This window comes from Tursiops truncatus, chromosome 13 (assembly GCF_011762595.2).
Source record: "Tursiops truncatus isolate mTurTru1 chromosome 13, mTurTru1.mat.Y, whole genome shotgun sequence".
Taxonomy (NCBI): Eukaryota; Metazoa; Chordata; class Mammalia; order Artiodactyla; family Delphinidae; genus Tursiops; species Tursiops truncatus.
This window is the reverse complement of record NC_047046.1, coordinates 17,476,462-17,493,479: the sequence shown is the minus strand read 5'-3', so window position 1 is coordinate 17,493,479 and position 17,018 is coordinate 17,476,462. Positions and strand designations below refer to the sequence as shown.

Sequence of the window (17,018 nt, the reverse complement as noted above, 5' to 3'; positions counted from 1 at the left end):
GACATTGCTGATGCATCTTTTTTTTTTTCCTGATGCATGTCATCTTTAGCTGGTTTTGACTTTATAATGCCATCTAGTTACTAATTTAATTACTAACTGGCTAGGTTTTGAGTGAGCATTGATAAGCCAAGTTTTAAAATTGGAAATAATGTGTCTTCCTTTGATGCCATTGGGTACCACTAGTCCAAGTGCTTGTGCTTGATTTTGTCAGTGATGGGGGTGATTGTCTCATCCATCTACATAGTCTCACCTGGCTGCCCTTGGCAATCAGCTTCCTTCCATTGTTTCAATGTCATTCATTGTATGTGTAGTTCTTTACTAGGGCACGTGTACAATACTCAGTGTAAAGACTCTACATTCATGTGATAGCTCATCGGGGTTTAGCGTGTAGCATGTGAGCTATAGGTCAGTTCTGAGGACTTGGTTCTTGACCAAGGATGGAGTTATCCCCCAGGGACATCTAGCAGTGTCTAGAGATCTGGCATCTAGTGGGTAGGGGCCAGGGCTGCTGCTAAACGTCCACAATACACAGGACAGCCCCCAAAACAAAGGATGATCCAGCCCCAAATGTCAGTATTGCCAAGGCTGAGAAACTCTCATCCTAAAAGATTATTTTTAGAATTTCCCTTTACAATCAGTTGGGACGGAATTGTATTTTTAGTCAAAAACATTGATTCAGGGATTTCTTGTTCAATGTTTTACAGGATTCTTGGAAAAAAACAATGATCTCCTCTACAGACATCTGAAAGAAGTAAGTCTGAAACTTAAGTATGTGTGTTTCTGATGGTTATGAGATATCACCTGTGATACTGACTTTGGGGTAGATTTGGCTTTCTGGATTTTTCTCCTCCATACATTATATTAGGACTCCAGCATGTCATGGCCGGAACAGACATTTAAGATCATCTGTATGAACACTTGACTCAACAAACCCATTCATATGTGTGTGGTGTCCTTCCTGTGTGCCGGGCATGGTGCTAGCTCTGGGGTCTCAGTGGTGAACAGGACAGTCCTCGTTCTCAAGGAGGCTTATCATCGGGGGTTGGGGGCAGGGTGGGGAGGGAGGGAGGAGTGGCTGAGAATAAATACATACACAATTAAGTTATCCATCAGTGAGAAGTGCTATGAAGAAAATACGGAACTATGATTGAGAGGGACATTTTAAATTTAGTTTAAGTGGTCAGAGAAAACACCCTCGTTGAGGTGACTTTGAGCTGAAACCTGAACGAGAAGGATCTTGGCCTTGGAAAGATCAGGGGCTACTCCAGGTAGAGGGACCAGCATGTGCAAAGGCCCTGAGGCCCAGGTGAGCTCAGCATGTGTTCAGTGAGGGGGGCATTGAGAGCTCAGCAGGATGAGGTCTCCAGGGAGGAGTAGAGACCTTGTCTTGGAGCAGTGGGAGTACACTGGGGTGAGACAATCCAAGGATGAAGAAACTGAGACCCAGAGAGATCATGACTTGTTCAAGATCATATCTCAAGGTGGGGCTGGAACCAGGTTATGCCCCTGGGGCTACCAATGAAATTCCATCTCTTTCCATATGCCTCACTGATCAGAGAAACCTTCGGGTTTTTTTAAGCCTTTATTTTGTATTAAAATAGTTAACTGTTTTTTTAAAAATTGGATCGTATTCAATGAGCTTGGTTTATGAAAAGCTTAAATAAACCTAGAGAGACATTTTCAGAGAGAACATGCAAACGGTTCATCTCAGGCGTGTTTTCTGCCCTGCCCTATTTTTCTCTACCACTTTAGGACCACTTGTCCCAACCTCTGGGATTCAGGATGGATAAACGATTCCTAACTTTGGATGTTTGCTCCAGGCGGTGCTCTCTGGGTCTGAGTCTCAGCCTGACCCTGTCCCAGCTGGTGAGGGGTGTCTCATGGCAGATTTCCCCATCGGTGAAGTGGGTCTGTTGATGCCTTCCTCTTGGAGTGGAAGGTCCTGTTGGACAAATGGGAGACAGTGTTCCCCTTGTGGCTTTCCCCTCTGTGGGCATTGCCCATCCCCTTCACAAACCCATCCATGGAGGGTGCTTCCCACAGGAAGAATCTCTAAATCTCCCACTTTTCCCACCAGGGCTGAAGTTCCTTGTACTTTCTGAGATGGGTGCTTTCTAATTTTTAAAATTTCCTATCTGCAAATTACTCTCTCATGCCACTGTGAGTTTAAAATCGGGGTGAGTTTAAAAAAATTCTTTTCTAAGTTTTAACTGTGGCAAGATACACTTGCATAATATGAAACTTACTATGTCAGTCATTTTTAAGTGCACAGTTCAGTTGTGTTAAGTACATTCCCACTGTTGTGCAATCCACCTCCAGAACTCTTTTCATCTTGCAAATCTGGAACTCTGTACCCATTAACCACTAACTCCCTTATTCCCCCTCCCCTCCAGCCCTTGGCAACCACTATTCTACCTTGTATATGAATTTGGCTACTCTAGGTACTTATATAAGTAAAATTACACAGTATATGTCTTTTGTATCTGGCTTGTTTCACTTAGCATCATGTTGTCAAGCTTCATCCGTGTTGTTGCATGTGTCAGAATTTCCTTCCTTTTTAAGGCTGAATCATCCTCCATCGTATGGCTATAAGGAAAAAAAATTTGTGTGTGTGTCCAATTAAAATTTTTGAAAAGATATGCACAGAAGGAAAAATCAGACATACCAAAGCTGATGTCCTTGGACCCATGTCAACAAGTCCCTCTCCTGAGAGCCAGCTGTTCTAACCAGTTTATTGTGTATCCTCCCAGGGATGGTACAGACCACGACATGTGTGTGTGTGTGTGTGTGTGTCCCCCTTTTTCTTTTCTCTTCATACACACTACGCATGTGGTCCTGCATCTTGCTATTTTTTTACTTAACACCGTATCTTGGAGATCATTCTTAAAGAGCTGGTGTGTTCTGTAGCAGACTAGCTGGACTGGAAATAATTATTGCTTTATCATGTCCAGGGAAAAATAATCAGATGGCCTCACCAAGTAGACAGAGCACTGGATATAGTACAGATCTTCCTCAACTTACATGGGTTACATCCTGATAAACCCATCATATACTGAAAATATCATAATTTGAAAATGCATTGACTACACCTAACTACTGAACATCGGAGCTTAGCCTAGCCCATCTTAAAGGTGCTCAGAATGGTTACATTAGCCTACAGTTGGGCCACATCACCTAATACAAAGCCTGTTCTATAATAAATGATTGAATCTCTCATGTTATTGATTGAATACTGTACTGAAAGTGAAAAACAGAATGGTTTTGAGTATATTGGTGGTTCACCCACGTGATCGCATGGCTGACTGGGAGCCGTGGCTTGCTGGGCTGCCCAGCATCATGAGAGTGTTGTAAGCCCAGGAAAAGTTAGAAAAACAAAATTCAAAGTATGGTTTCTATTGAATGTTCATCACTTTCACCCCACTGTAAAGTCAAACCATCGTAAGTCGGGGACGGTCGGTATTTGAACATTTTCTTCTACATACGATTGTGGTTTTTTAAAAAATTAATTAATTTTTTTTGGTTGCGTTGCGTCTTCGTGTGGTGCACGGGCTTCTCATTGCGGTGGCTTCCCTTGTTGCGGAGCACGGGCTCTAAGCGCGCAGGCTTCAGTAGTCGTGGCACGCGGGCTTAGTAGTTGTGGCGCACGGGCTCTAGAGCGCAGGCTCAGTAGTTGTGGCGCACGGGCTTAGTTGCTCCGCGGCATGTGGGATCTTCCTGGACCAGGGCTGGAACCCGTGTCCCCTGCATTGGCAGGTGGCTTCTTAATCACTGTACCACCAGGGAAGTCCCTATGATTGTGTTTTTTTGTGTGTGTGTGTGTGGTACGCGGGCCTCTCACTGTTGTGGCCTCTCCCGTTGCGAAGCACAGGTTCCGGACGCGCAGGCTCAGCGGCCATGGCTCACGGGCCCAGCCGCTCCGCGGCATGTGGGATCCTCCTGGACTGGGGCACAAACCCGTGTCCCCTGCATCGGCAGGCGGGCTCTCAACCACTGAGCCACCAGGGAAGCCCCTATGATTGTGTTTATTCCCCTCTTCTTCTTCAAGTGCTCCCAAGGCAGATGGCTCTGGTCCACTGTGCACACTTCTGTGAACTTTCCTGAAGACCCTTAATGATTTCTGAAGCAGCAAATGTGGTACTCATTTCTCTTTACCTACAGGTGCTGTGCAGGTCCAAAAACAGAATCCTGAAGGAATGCTTCCGGGTGGCCGAGTTAGAAAACCGGAGAAGGCCACCAACAGTGAGTGGCAGGGGGAAATGCCTGTGCAAAATTGGAAAGGTAGCAAAAATCACCCAGAGGGTGCAAGTGCTTTAGTTACCTATGCTTCTTAAGCTGTCCTCTCCTTTGTTTGGAAGTATCACTCTCTAAATGTTCTACTAAATATATATTTTCCAGGGTTAGAACCAGTGTGTTCATTTGCAGACATTCATTGAGCACCTACTGTGTGTCAGACACTGTGCTGGGCACAGGGGTATCTACCAATAACGGAACAGACAGTGTTCCTGCCCTCGTGGGGTTTACAGTCTAGTGGGAGATGGTATAGGAAGATACAGTAAGTCCCCTACACACAAACCTTCAAGTTGCGAACTTGCAAAGATGCAGACGTGCGTGCCAGCAACGTCAGGCGTGAGTGAAATGGCAGCTCGCCCTCCATCTCCCATTGCTGACGGTCCTTCAGCTCTACCGTCTCCCACCTCCTCTCCCTCCTCCAGTCAGTAACTCTTCTTGCCTGTTCACTCCATGCCAGCCCCTGTATGCCAGCTGTGGTACTATACTACTGTACTTTTCAAGGTGCTATACTGTAAGATTAAAAAGGTTTTCTTATTTTTTGTTTGTTTTTAATTCACTATTTGTGTGAAAAGTATTATAAACCTATTACAGTATGGTACTATGTAGCCGATTGTGTTAGTTCAGTACCTAGGCTAACTTTGTTGGACTTATGAACAAATTGGACTTAATGTGCTCTCAGAACGGAATTTGTTCATATGTAGGGGACTTACTGTATCATCAAATAAAGAAAGAAATTACAGTAGTGCGAGTGTCATAGAGGAAGCTTGGTAACAAGGAAACAGGAAGGTGGTGGAGGGTGACTGGCTCAGCGGCAATGCTGGCTCCTACGAGGTGCTCACTTTGTATTCGCCAAGTGAGGGAAGCATCCTGGAAAGATGCTTGTCCAGCCTCCACTTGACCAGACTGAGCTTGGGCTTCTCAGGCCAGGACATTCAAAGCCTTCTCTTAATGGACAAAACCGTTTGTGACAGGTAACAAGCAAAACAGTCTGTCGAGTGTTTGGGTCTAAAGGGCCAGTCTTGTGATTTAACCAGTCTTCTCTGTATACATGGGGAGCAACAGTGTCTGTTTAGCTCATTCTCTCTCTCCCTGCAGGTGGGGACTCAGTTTAAAAACAGTCTGAGCAGCCTTCTGGAAATTCTCATCTCTAAGGAACCTTCGTACATCCGTTGCATCAAGCCCAACGAGAGTAAAGAACCCAGTGAGTTGTGAATTGTTCAGAACGCTGAGCTCAGGGAAATGAGGCTGGGCGGAAAACCGAGACGACAGTGGGGCAAGTCCTAAAAACCACCACGGGCCTGCTGCTTGTTCTCTGTATTAAATAATAGAAGGCAAATGAATAAGGAGGAGGGTTCCTTTCACGGTCCTGTGTGAGCTTTGCTCAGAGCGTGGCCAGTTGCAGGACTAACACAGCTGAGCCAAGCAGACCTCAGACGTGAGGGGAAGCAACACTGCTTCTCTCCAGCCAGTGAAGAATCTTCCAAAATGGTCTATGACTTGGGTATTTTCTAAGCTTGTGCCGTGGTCTCATAACAAAGCTGTACAGTCAAAGGCTTATAGAATCCAGGCAGGAAGAGCGAATGAGTGAAGCAGACCAGCTGTAATGCAATAGGGGACGGAGGGGACTGTGGCCAGCTGGAGAGGGCACACCCTGTCTAAAGGGGCAGTCCTCCTTCCTTAGGGCCATTTGTTGCCATGTGGGGCTCTAGGCCCAGAATGGCCAGATCTCATGGATTTTCAAGAGAAACCAGAAATTCAGACTTTCCTGTAAAATTCCCCCATTAAGAGAAACACAATTAGGACCTAACAAAACATGCCTCGTGGCCAGACCCAGCCCACATATCGTCAGCTTGCAGCCTCTGGTCTGCCTTGATTGAAACAGAGCCACAGGGTCCTTCACCATCACTCTTCCTTCTGTGTTTCCAAAGGCAAGTTCGATGTCTTCCTCATAAGGCATCAGATCAAGTACCTGGGGCTGATGGAGCACCTGCGGGTGAGACGGGCTGGCTTTGCGTACCGACGGAAATACGAGCATTTCTTGCAAAGGTAAAGTTTGTCTTGTTGATCTGAAGCCAGTGAAGTGTGTGGCGATGAATAAAAGGCCATCTCCGAGGGAACTCCATTTGCTTCTTAACTGCTGTAGCGGTGACAGTGATGAACACTGACATTTCAGAGAATAGGAAGCTTAGTTTGCCACCTTCTCTTCATTTCGCTAAGCCCCTAAGTTCTTGGAATCTAGGAAGTACGAGACGCGATGCACAGACTTGCCCCCAGGGGGCAGACGTGGGACATGCACCCTTGGGGTCTGTACTTGGCTGGGGAAGACCCTTCCCATGGCGACCATGGGTGCTGGTTTTAGCGCCGTCAGTCTGGGAGCAATCCCCTTGGCCGTGTGGGCTGTCCAGAGACACAGGTGTAGTAGTGATAACATGGGCGTTGGAGCCACAGATTCTTGGGTGGGAATCCCCATTCTTTCTCTTCCAACTGAGACCTGATTCCTCATGTGTAACACGGGGATTAAATTGCTCTCGAGGGGTTTGTAAGGATTTAATCATACATCCGCCACCACTATTACTATGGCCCAAATCGCTTGTGCGTGCAGTTGGGCTGCATGTCGTTCGTGCTACCAAGAAAAGAACACATTCACACTCGCAAGAGAAGCATAATAAAATGGTTCTTTTTGTGGGTCAGCATGGTTGAATATCAGTAATTTCATATTTTAACTTAATATTAGACTTCTTATTTTTAAAATTTTTTTAAGTTGAAGTATAGTTGATTGACAATGTTGTGCCAGTCTCTGCTGTATAGAAAAGTGACTCGGCTATACACATATATACATTCTTTTTTTAATATTCTTTTTCACTGTGGTTTATCCCAGGAGATTGGATCTAGTTCCCTGTGCTCTACGGTAGAACCTTGTTGTTTATCCATTCTAAGTGTCATAGTTTGCATCTGTTAACCCTAAACTCCCAGTCCATCCCTTTCCCTCCTCTTCTCGCCCTTGGCAACCACAAGTCTGATCTCGATGTCTGTGAGTCTATTTCTGTTTGGTTTTTTTTCGCGGTACGCGGGCCCCTCACTGTTGGGGCCTCTCCCGCCGCGGAGCACAGGCTCTGGATGCGCAGGCCCAGTGGCCATGGCTCACGGGCCCAGCCGCTCCGCCGCATGTGGGATCCTCCTGGACCGGGGCACGAACCCGCGTCCCCCGCATCGGCAGGCGGACTCCCAACCACTGCGCCACTAGGGAAGCCCTATTTCTGTTTTGTAGATAGGTTCATTTGTGAATATTAGGCTTCTTTTGAAGTACAACTTCATAATTATAAAAAGCACACGCGTGAGGTTACATTTTCAATCCAATTCCTCGCATTTTGCAATTTACGTCTAGATCCTGTGCTCTGAAACTTCTTTTGGTGCTCTTATTTTCAGCCCCTCATTTAATCTCAGATTTTTCTCTACCCACGGATCTTGCTTACTTTTCTCCCTTGAGCCTCGTGTCTTGATAATTAATATCTGTTTATATGCATTTATTAAGTAACCATCTCTTTTCTCACTGTTGTTTTTTAATGATTTACCTGCCGATCTAAACCTCTGATGAGTGTCATCAGCACGAACCTTTTGAGTTGATACAATTTCAGCTAAATACACTGAGGATTGTATTGACCTGTGCGGTTCTATCTTGAGAAACAGTGTAAGTGTCTCTGGGTTTTAGAAACAGTGAAAAGAGTTACAGACAACTCCACCCCAAATACTACCTTGGAAGGCTCAGTGGGGCCCGGGACCCCAGCCTTGGAAATCTCTGCCCGGCTTTGCTCTACGCTATAGGTATATTTGGGTAAGCATCTCCGTCCCAACCCTCACAGATAAAACACCATCACAGGTGTCCCCCTGGAGCCCCGTCTGGAAGGCAGGTAGGAAGGAAACGTGGGACCCTCGAGCAGCCTAGTGTCAGAGGCTGGCTGTCACCCCACTCTCCTTTTTGTCCTCTCTCCTTTGTTCTTTCATCTGTCACCATTTGGGGACCACATTGCCAGTGGATAGCCGTGGTTTTCTTTTCCTAAACGGCTTCATTGAGATATAATTCATCGACTGTACAATTCACCCACTTAAAGCATCAGTGGTTTCTGGTATTCACAGATCTATGCAAGCACAGTCCATTTGAGAACACTTTCATGCCCTCCAAAAGAAACCTCATACCCTTTAGCTATAAATGCCCTAACTCCTTACCACCCTGCCCCAGCCCTAAGCTACCACCACTCTCTACTTTCTGTCTTTATAGATTTCCCTATTCTGAACACTTCATACAAGTGTGGTCGTATCATATATGGACTTTAGTGTCTGGCTTCTTTCCCTTAGCATGATGCTTTTTGTGTGTGTGTGCGGTACGCGGGCCTCTCACTGTCATGGCCTCTCCCGTTGCGGAGCACAGGCTCTGGACGCGCAGGCTCAGCGGCCATGGCTCACGGGCTCAGCCGCTCCGCGGCACGTGGGATCTTCCCGGACCGGGGCACGAACCCGCGTCCCCTGCATCGGCAGGCGGACTCTCAACCACTGCACCACCAGGGAAGCCCAGCATGATGCTTTTAATGTTCATCTATGTTATAGCACATGTCAGCACTTCATTCCTTTTTGTGGATGAATGATACTCAATTGTGTGGACAGACAACATTTTATTTATCCATTCCTCTGTTGATGGGCATTTGGGTTGTTTCCATTATTTGGCTATTCTGAATAATGCTGCTGGGAACACTCAAGTACAAGTTTTAGTGTGATCATATGCTTTCATTTCTTTGGGCACATACCTAGGAGTAGATTACTGGGTCAGATGATAACTCAGTGTTTGTTTGAGGATCTGCCAGTCTTTTTGTGTGTGTGTGTGTGTGTGTGTGGTGGGTTAGGGTTAGGTGGGGGGAACCTCCTTGACATACCAGTTTTGTTCATCAGCGACTTGTCATTCACCCTTATCTCATCCGTTTTTCTGAATCTGAAGTCTAGTGAAGACGGAGGCAGCAGCCACTGGCCACCCCGGCCCCAAAACACACAGGCATCTGCCGTTCCAGTCTTCCTGCGTTTTTTCCTACTTTGCTGCTGTCGGGCTTGTTTATTCTTTCTAGAAATACTAGTGAGCCCCTGCTTTGTACCAGCACTTTCCAAGGTGCTGGGTAAAGCAGTGAACAAGACAGACCCCACCCCTGCCCATATGGAGTGCCCTTTCTACTGGCGATAACAAGGAGATATAGGAGGTCAGGTGGGGCGTACATTCATGGAAGGAAAATGAATCTGGGTTGGGGAAAACGTGGTCCAGGAGGGCCTCTCCAGGTAAGGAAGTGAGCCATGAGGATATTTGGAGGCAGCTGTCTGGGCAGGAGAGCCTGGAGGTGGGAACTGGGCAGCTTGAGGACCAGCTAGGAGGCTGGCATTGTTGCAGGACAGTGGCCCAGGGGAAGGCAGGAGAGGCCCGTGGGAGTGGGCTGGAGATGTGTCCGAATGTGCGCACCCTCCCTGGCACTGCTTCCCTTGATCAGGGAGCGACTGCATCTCAGAGTTAAAAAGGACAGAAGTTATGAGTCCCTCTACCCTGCAGGCATTTCAAGCATCTCCCCATCTCCTCTGTGTCTGTCTAGCCCATGTTTAGACAGCTTGGATGGTGTGTGCTAGTGATGGGCCTGACCAGACAGGAGGGAGCAGGGCCTGGCGTTGCTCTGCGTTCCCTGGGGTTGGCATGTGTCTGTACCTTTGTGTGTGGCAGTAACAGAGGGAAGTAATCAGGGAAGAACATGTGACACTCAATGCCTGTCTTAGTTCAGGCTGCTATGACAAAGTACCATAAACTGGGTGCCTTATAAACAACGGAAGTTTATTTCTCACAGTTCTGGAGGCTGGAAATCCAAGATCAGGGGGCCAAGCACGGTCAGGTTCTGGTGAGAGCCCTCTTCCGGATTGCACCCTGCTCTCCTCTCATCACATCCTTACGTGGTGGAAAGAGGGCAAGGGAGCTCTCTGGGGTATCTTTTATAAGGGAACAAATCCCAAGGATGGGGGATCCACCCTCCTGACCTAATCACCTCCCAAAGGCCCCATCTCCTAATACCATCATATCGGGGGTTAGGATTCTTCAACATATGAACTTGGGGGTGGGAGGGCACAAACATTCAGTTCATTGCAATGTCCTTAATGGATTTTCTCACAAAGTATAATTCCAGGAAAATAAACATGTTCTTAACGGTTTGACATTTGATTTTAAAGTAACACAAACCATATAATGATATTAAGGGAAGGAAGCGTAACAGGAATACCGTAGCTAACATGTTTTGAAGTCTCAGACTGTGCCAAATACTTTCCACGGGGTATCTCATTTCAACCTTGTGACGATCCCACAAGGAAGGTCCTGTCATTCATTGTTTGTGCTGCAAAGTGAGGAGGTGAAGCGACTTGTCCAGCTCCTGAGCTGGGCTCCAGCCCAAGCAGTGCGGTTCTAGTCCAGTGGCTCCAGTTGTATCACTTCTAGCCTCAGTCCACAGGCACTTCTGAATCCTGCATTCACTTTTTTCATCATATTACAGACATCATGGTTATCTTTATCGTGACCACATATTAGAAGGGAGTTGCATTTTATACTGAAATCAGGTTCTTAAGTCAACCTTGGGTCCAAAATTACCCTTGAAAAATCCCTCGTCCCTTATCAAGCATGATACCTTTTCTTCCCGTGCTGGACCATACTTGTTTATACATTCCTTTGTCTGCTGATGGACATTTGGGTTGTTTCCACCTTTCGTCAATTATAAATAATGATGCTCCGAATATTCACCTATAAGCTTCTGTGCGGACATGTTTTCATGTCTCTTGAGTATACACCTAGGAGCAGAATTGAGTTTCTTGGGTCGAGTGTCTGATGAGGTCATGGTTCTATGAAGACAGGCCAAACCTCCCACCCTGTTGAAACAGTTCCTCTTCTTTATTGCTGAGTATATATCGTTGAATTCTAGGAAGTGGGTGTGATGAGTCTACTCTATTACTCTGAGTGGCTGGCGTGCCCAGCGGAGTGAAGCTGACCTCTAGGGGAGCTAGTTAGTGTAAGGTCTGCGGCTTCCTAAACATGCCTCTCCCCTCCCTAGGTACAAGTCCTTGTGCCCAGACACCTGGCCGCACTGGCACGGGCCTCCGGCAGAGGGCGTAGAGCGGCTGATCAAGTACATTGGCTACAAACCCGAGGAGTACAAGTTAGGGAGGTGAGTGTCCCGGAAATCGCGGTCAAAATGTTTTCCTAATCGATCTGTATCCATCTTGAGCCTGGAGATCCATTCTTCAGGAGTTTACGTAGATTTATAAGCAGATACTTGGATTCACTCAATTTAAATGCATCTCTGTAAAGAAAAAACTCTCCTGTGTGTCTCTACTCTCAACGCTTCCCTCACACTCAAAACACTCCATCACACTTCTAACACCAGCTGGGTGTCCTACAATTAAACTCACTTCTGACAGTCTACCTGGAGATGGTGTCAGATCCCGCGGGTTAAGGGCTCAGTCTCCCAAGACTGTCCATCCTCCCTTCAGAGACCAATCACAAGTCCCGTTTGTCACCTGTGTTTCTGACCAATCAGCTATAAATTGGAGGTCCCCATGACCCCCTCCTTGGGTTTGATTAATTTTTCTAGAGTAGCTCAAAGAATCAGGAAAATACTTTACTTCCTGGATTACCAGTTTATTACAAAAGGATATAACTTGGGAACAGCCAAATAGAAGAGATAGACAGGGCAAGGTGTGTGGGAGGGGGTGCGGACGTCCCATGCTCTCTCCACGTGCACCCAGAAGATCTCCAAATCATGCCTTTTGGGGGTTTTATAGAGGCATAGGCATGATTGATAAATTCATTGGCCAGTGGTCATTCATTCAACCTCACGCCCAGGAGTGGGGCTGAAAGTTCCAACCCTCTAATCTCAAGGTTGGTTTCCCTGGCAACCAGTTCCCATCCTTAGGTTATCTAGGGGCTTTCCAAACATCAGCTGTTAGCATAAACTCAGGTGTGGTGCAGTTGAAAGGGGTTTGTTATAAATAATAAAAGACACCCGGAGAAAGGGGGTGGGGAGGGATAAATTGGGAATTTGGGATTAGCAGATACAAACTACTATAAATATAAACAACATGGTCCTACCGTATAGCACAGGGAACTATATTCCATATCCTATAATAAACCATAATGGAAAAGAATTTTTAAAAAGACACCCATTTCCCCTTTATCACTTTGAAGCTATTTCAGGAACAAAAACCAAAAGATAGATCATAGTGAAAGATGCCCCATTGCTCTAATCACTTAGGAAATTACAAGGGTTTTGGGAGCTGTGACACTGGAACGGGACAGAGACCAAATACGTATTTCTTATTATAAAGCACCGTATCACAAGCGCTAAGTGGTTAGAAAGGCTACATAGTTGCCTGTTGGAGGGGGTTAAGTATAAAGGAGCCCCGGGTTCTAAACCTGCACTGGAGACTGGGATGAGCTCCCTTGTGCACAAAATGAGGAGGGTGTCAGCGCGAATCCCCTCATCTCTCTGTGCCTACATTCTTTCACTGTTCAAAATGTATGCATGACTTCTCGGAGGGGATATTTGGACTTCTGCGATGAGAAAGCTCCTCTAGCATCTCCCAGAAAGTGGTGTTCTAGAACTCTAGGTATCATTACTGTAGAGCTGTCGTCCGTGAGCAGGACTTTGCGTACACATTGAAAGCATCAAGGCAGGACTCAGTGGGGTGAACCAGGATAATTTTCATCTGTTCTCTTAGACGTTTTGGGCAGCGTTCATTTGATTGCAAAGCACAGGGCCCACACATGAAGAGGATCTACTCCCAGGCCGCAGAGATTCCAGCGTCAGGGATCGCTGCCTTTGAATCTGTCAGTGGGCTTTCCCTGCCAACTTGTACATGGCCCTCTATGACCACCCTGGCCCCGTTCCATCCTTTATTCTTCTATTCTGGGCCCTGCTCCAAGGAGCAGTTACTTTTCCAAGCCAGATTTCTCAGGAATAGGGCTTAGCACATCCAGTGGGAGGTGGGTCATGGAGGTCAGAGGTGTTATCTGCCCCCGGTATAAAACCTCTGATGGGTTCACGTGGCACGATGCTCTGCTGTCCCCAGTGGCTGGCCTGGGAAGTTTCCCTCAAAGCGTGGGTGGCCGGGGGGCTTGAGGGCAGGCAATAGGAGCTCGATATTTATAATTTACCTTTGCTGGCTGATGGGATCTTCTCCTAAACTTAGACCCATATTCTCTGTCATCACTTTTTAAAGCCCAGGGAAGTCACTTTGGGTTAGGAAGGTGAATTAACTTCCTAGCGCTGCATAATGAATTACCTACAGACTGGTTGGCTTTAAACAACAGAAATTTATTTTCTCACATTTCTGGAGGCCAGAAGGCCAAAATCCAGGTGTTGGCGGGGCCGTGCTCCCTCTGACGTCTCTCTGGGAGGATCCTTCTTTGCTGCTTCCGGCTTCCAGTGGCTCCTGACATTCCTTGGCTTGTGGCATCACTCCAATCTCGGCCTCTGTCTTCACACGGCCTTCTCCCCTGCGTCTGTGCGTCTTTCCCTCTCTCTTATAAGAACACTCTCATTGGATTTAGTGTGATTTTATCTCAATCTTTACCTTGATGACATCTGCAAAGACCATATTTCCAAATAAGAATCACATTCTGAGGATCTAAGTGGATGTGACTTTGGGGGTGGGGGGAGGACACTATTGAATCCACTACAGACGGTGACGACCAGTTAATAATGAAAACATTTTTTTCATTTCTAGATCCAAAATATTCATTCGCTTCCCCAGAACTCTGTTTGCTACTGAAGATGCCTTTGAATTTAGTAAACATCAATTAGGTATGGTTTTTTTTTTTCCTGCCCTGATTTTAACAGAAAGTGATATGAACAAGCTTAGCTTGGGAAACATCTTAAACATGAGTGTTTGATATAATGTTAGAAGCACTGGCTTTGGAAACCCAGAACAAGGTAACAGGATTATAAGATACAGGTGAACTTATGCCTTAACCCAGAACAAGGCAACAGGATTATGAGATACAGGTGAACTTATGCCTTAACCCAGAACAAGGCAACAGGATTATAAGACACAGGTGAATTTATCCCTTATGTTTGGAGGGCTGTCACGGATGCACCTGGAAACTTAAACACTGCAGTTCTGCCTCATTTTTAGTTTGGATCCAACTTTGTCGTGCCACACCAGGACCTAAACCCATGGAGTCCATCCCCCTTAAATGAAGGGTTTTTTTTAAACTTCATTTGTATGTGTCTGATGTCGGAAGGTGTAGCTGCAAAGCCCACAGCCAGGGTGTTTGTTGTGAATGGTAAATAAGAAAACTTAGACGGGAGGAAAATGCAAAAAATCACAAATCAAAACGACCAGGGGGTAGGGGCTTCCCCTCTGAGATCTCACCTGGCCTGCTGAGCCCAGCTGTGCTTGAGTAATCTCAGTGCTTGCTGTATTCATGATCTCATTGTATTCTCGGAACAAACCTGTGGACGAGTGGTATTATTATGTCCACTTTACATGTGGGGAAGTTGAGGCCCAACAGCAGCAGAGCGGGGGTTTGAGTGTGTGTCTGTCTGGCTTCAGGGCCTGGGCTCGTAACCACTGTTGTTGGTGGTCTGTTTTTGACCCCTCCGGCAGCGGGCACTGATCACCCAGGATCAGGTTCATGGGCAGGTGCTGAATGCGGGGGCCTGGGTTAACATTTCTACCCAGCTCCCAGGGGATGTGATGCTGCTGGTGTGCGGGACCCTCGAGGAGCCTGGTCTGTGGGGGGACCCCAGTCACTGGGTGCAGGGGGCACACAGTGAATGGAGAAGCTACACGGCATGTGTGTGGTTCCACAGCCCTGGGTTCACACTCCTGCTTCATAGCCGCGTGGTTGCCTCGCACCTGGCAAGGGTCTTCACCGGCTGGGTCTGTGATCTGCTTTGTCAAATGTGCTGATGCCTGCCTGCCTGCCTGCCTTGCAGGGTTGGGTGGGAGGATGAAATACAATGCCTAGAACCAGGGGCCAGCAAGCCTTCCAGATGGTGGTTCTGTTCCTTAGCTGGGGGAAGGCAAGAGGAAGAAAGGGAGCCCCAGTTACTGGCCAGCTCTGGCACTCAGGCTGAACGTAACCCGCCCACTCTCGTTTCTATCCCGTCATATCCCGTGGCTTCCTGTCACCTCTACCCTGTGTGCCCCTAGGGCCACAGCCGACACCTCCTCCGAAGGTCACACCTACCAAGCTGCACAACTGAAAGCCATTTCACCAAGTTTTGTTTTCTTTTAAGTTGCGAGAATCCAAGCCATGTACAAAGGCTGCCTGGAAAGGAGAGCATACGTGAGAAAAAGACAAGCAGGTAAGAACTGAACAGGACCTCTCAGGTTTGCCATGGACAAGTTTCCCTCTCATCCACATGGCACCTAGACGCACAGGTTCCTTTGAGCATCCTTTTCGCCTGCCTGGCCTTGAAACCTTGGTGTCGAGCATTCTTGGGTTCTGGTTCTGGGGCCTCATTTTTACTCAACAATGTAGCCTATACTTGTTACACAGACATGTTTTATTTGATCCACAACATGTGCATGTTTTTTTTTTTAATTTATTTTTGGCTGAGTTGGGTCTTCATTGCAGTGCGCGGGCTTCTCATTGCGGTGGCTTCTCTTGTTGCAGAGCACAGGCTCTAGGCATGCGGGCTTCAGTAGTTGTGGCTCGTGGGCTCTAGAGCGCAGGCTCAGTAGTTATGGCGCACGGGCTTAGTTGCTCTGTGGCACGTGGGATCTTCCTGGACCAGGGCTCGAACCCATGTCCCTTCCACTGGCAGGTGGATTCTTAACCACTGTGCCACCAGGGAAGTCCATGCATGTTAAAGAATAATTTTTTATTAATAAAAAATAATTTTATTATTTTTATTAACTAACACCATGAGTGCACTTGGAGCCCCTGCACTTTGTCCCTCCTCAATCACTTCTCCGCATCCCCCCACAACACACACACTATTCTTCTGAACTTTCCCTTATTTCCTTGTTTTTTTTTTAATAATTTTATCATCTATGGATGCATCACTAAATAATATACTTGTAGGCTGGAATGTTTTGAACTCCATAAAATTATGCTGTTTGTATTTTTCTTCTGCGACATTTCTGTTGCAATAATTTTACTTACAGACACAGGTGGCCAGCCCGAGGGCCGCAGTTTGCTGACCCCTGTGTGCTATATGAGCGTACCGCAATTGAGCTGTTCCGTTGATGGACATTTGGGTTGTTTCCAGTTGTTTGTTTTTGTAACAATGTGGCCATGAGGAATAAAAGAAAAGCATTTTGAATATCTGAATTAACTGGAAAAACAATCTGAAAAGCATTTAAAAACTGGGACACAAGCCAGAAATCTAATTTTTGTGTATCCCAATTTATGTATCCCCATTTTTTAACGTAGACAACTAAAACTAAGCATGGGGTGAGACAAAGCAAATGCAGTGGCAAGACTAATCTGTGCCGTCAAGTGCCACTCTGGTCCCTCAAAAAGACCTCAGAAAACTGGCCCCTTGTGTAATTTTGGAGCTTCCCTTGATGCTTCCCAGCACCCTCTCCTCCTCTGTCAACTCTGGTTCAGTTGTCCGTCTGGGCACATCCGGGTAGAGACTGATGACTCTCATCCCACTTTCCATCTCGAGGGCTAGCGGAGTGCGGTGCTGGGCATCCAGGTGTTTGCGGAGTGG

The 17,018-nt window shown here is 46.8% G+C and overlaps 1 protein-coding gene across 1 annotated transcript in view; it reads left to right on the top strand.

Moving 5' to 3' along the window:
• The window catches only part of MYO1H (myosin IH), a 46,033-nt gene that overhangs the window by 22,604 nt on the left and 6,411 nt on the right, over positions 1–17,018 (top strand). Inside the window, exons 15-21 of the mRNA XM_019950398.3 lie at positions 705–751; positions 4,159–4,239; positions 5,386–5,491; positions 6,219–6,336; positions 11,403–11,516; positions 14,077–14,153; positions 15,594–15,662. Of these exons, the coding sequence (XP_019805957.2) occupies positions 705–751; positions 4,159–4,239; positions 5,386–5,491; positions 6,219–6,336; positions 11,403–11,516; positions 14,077–14,153; positions 15,594–15,662 (612 nt within the window). The remainder of the gene's footprint in view (positions 1–704; positions 752–4,158; positions 4,240–5,385; positions 5,492–6,218; positions 6,337–11,402; positions 11,517–14,076; positions 14,154–15,593; positions 15,663–17,018) is intronic.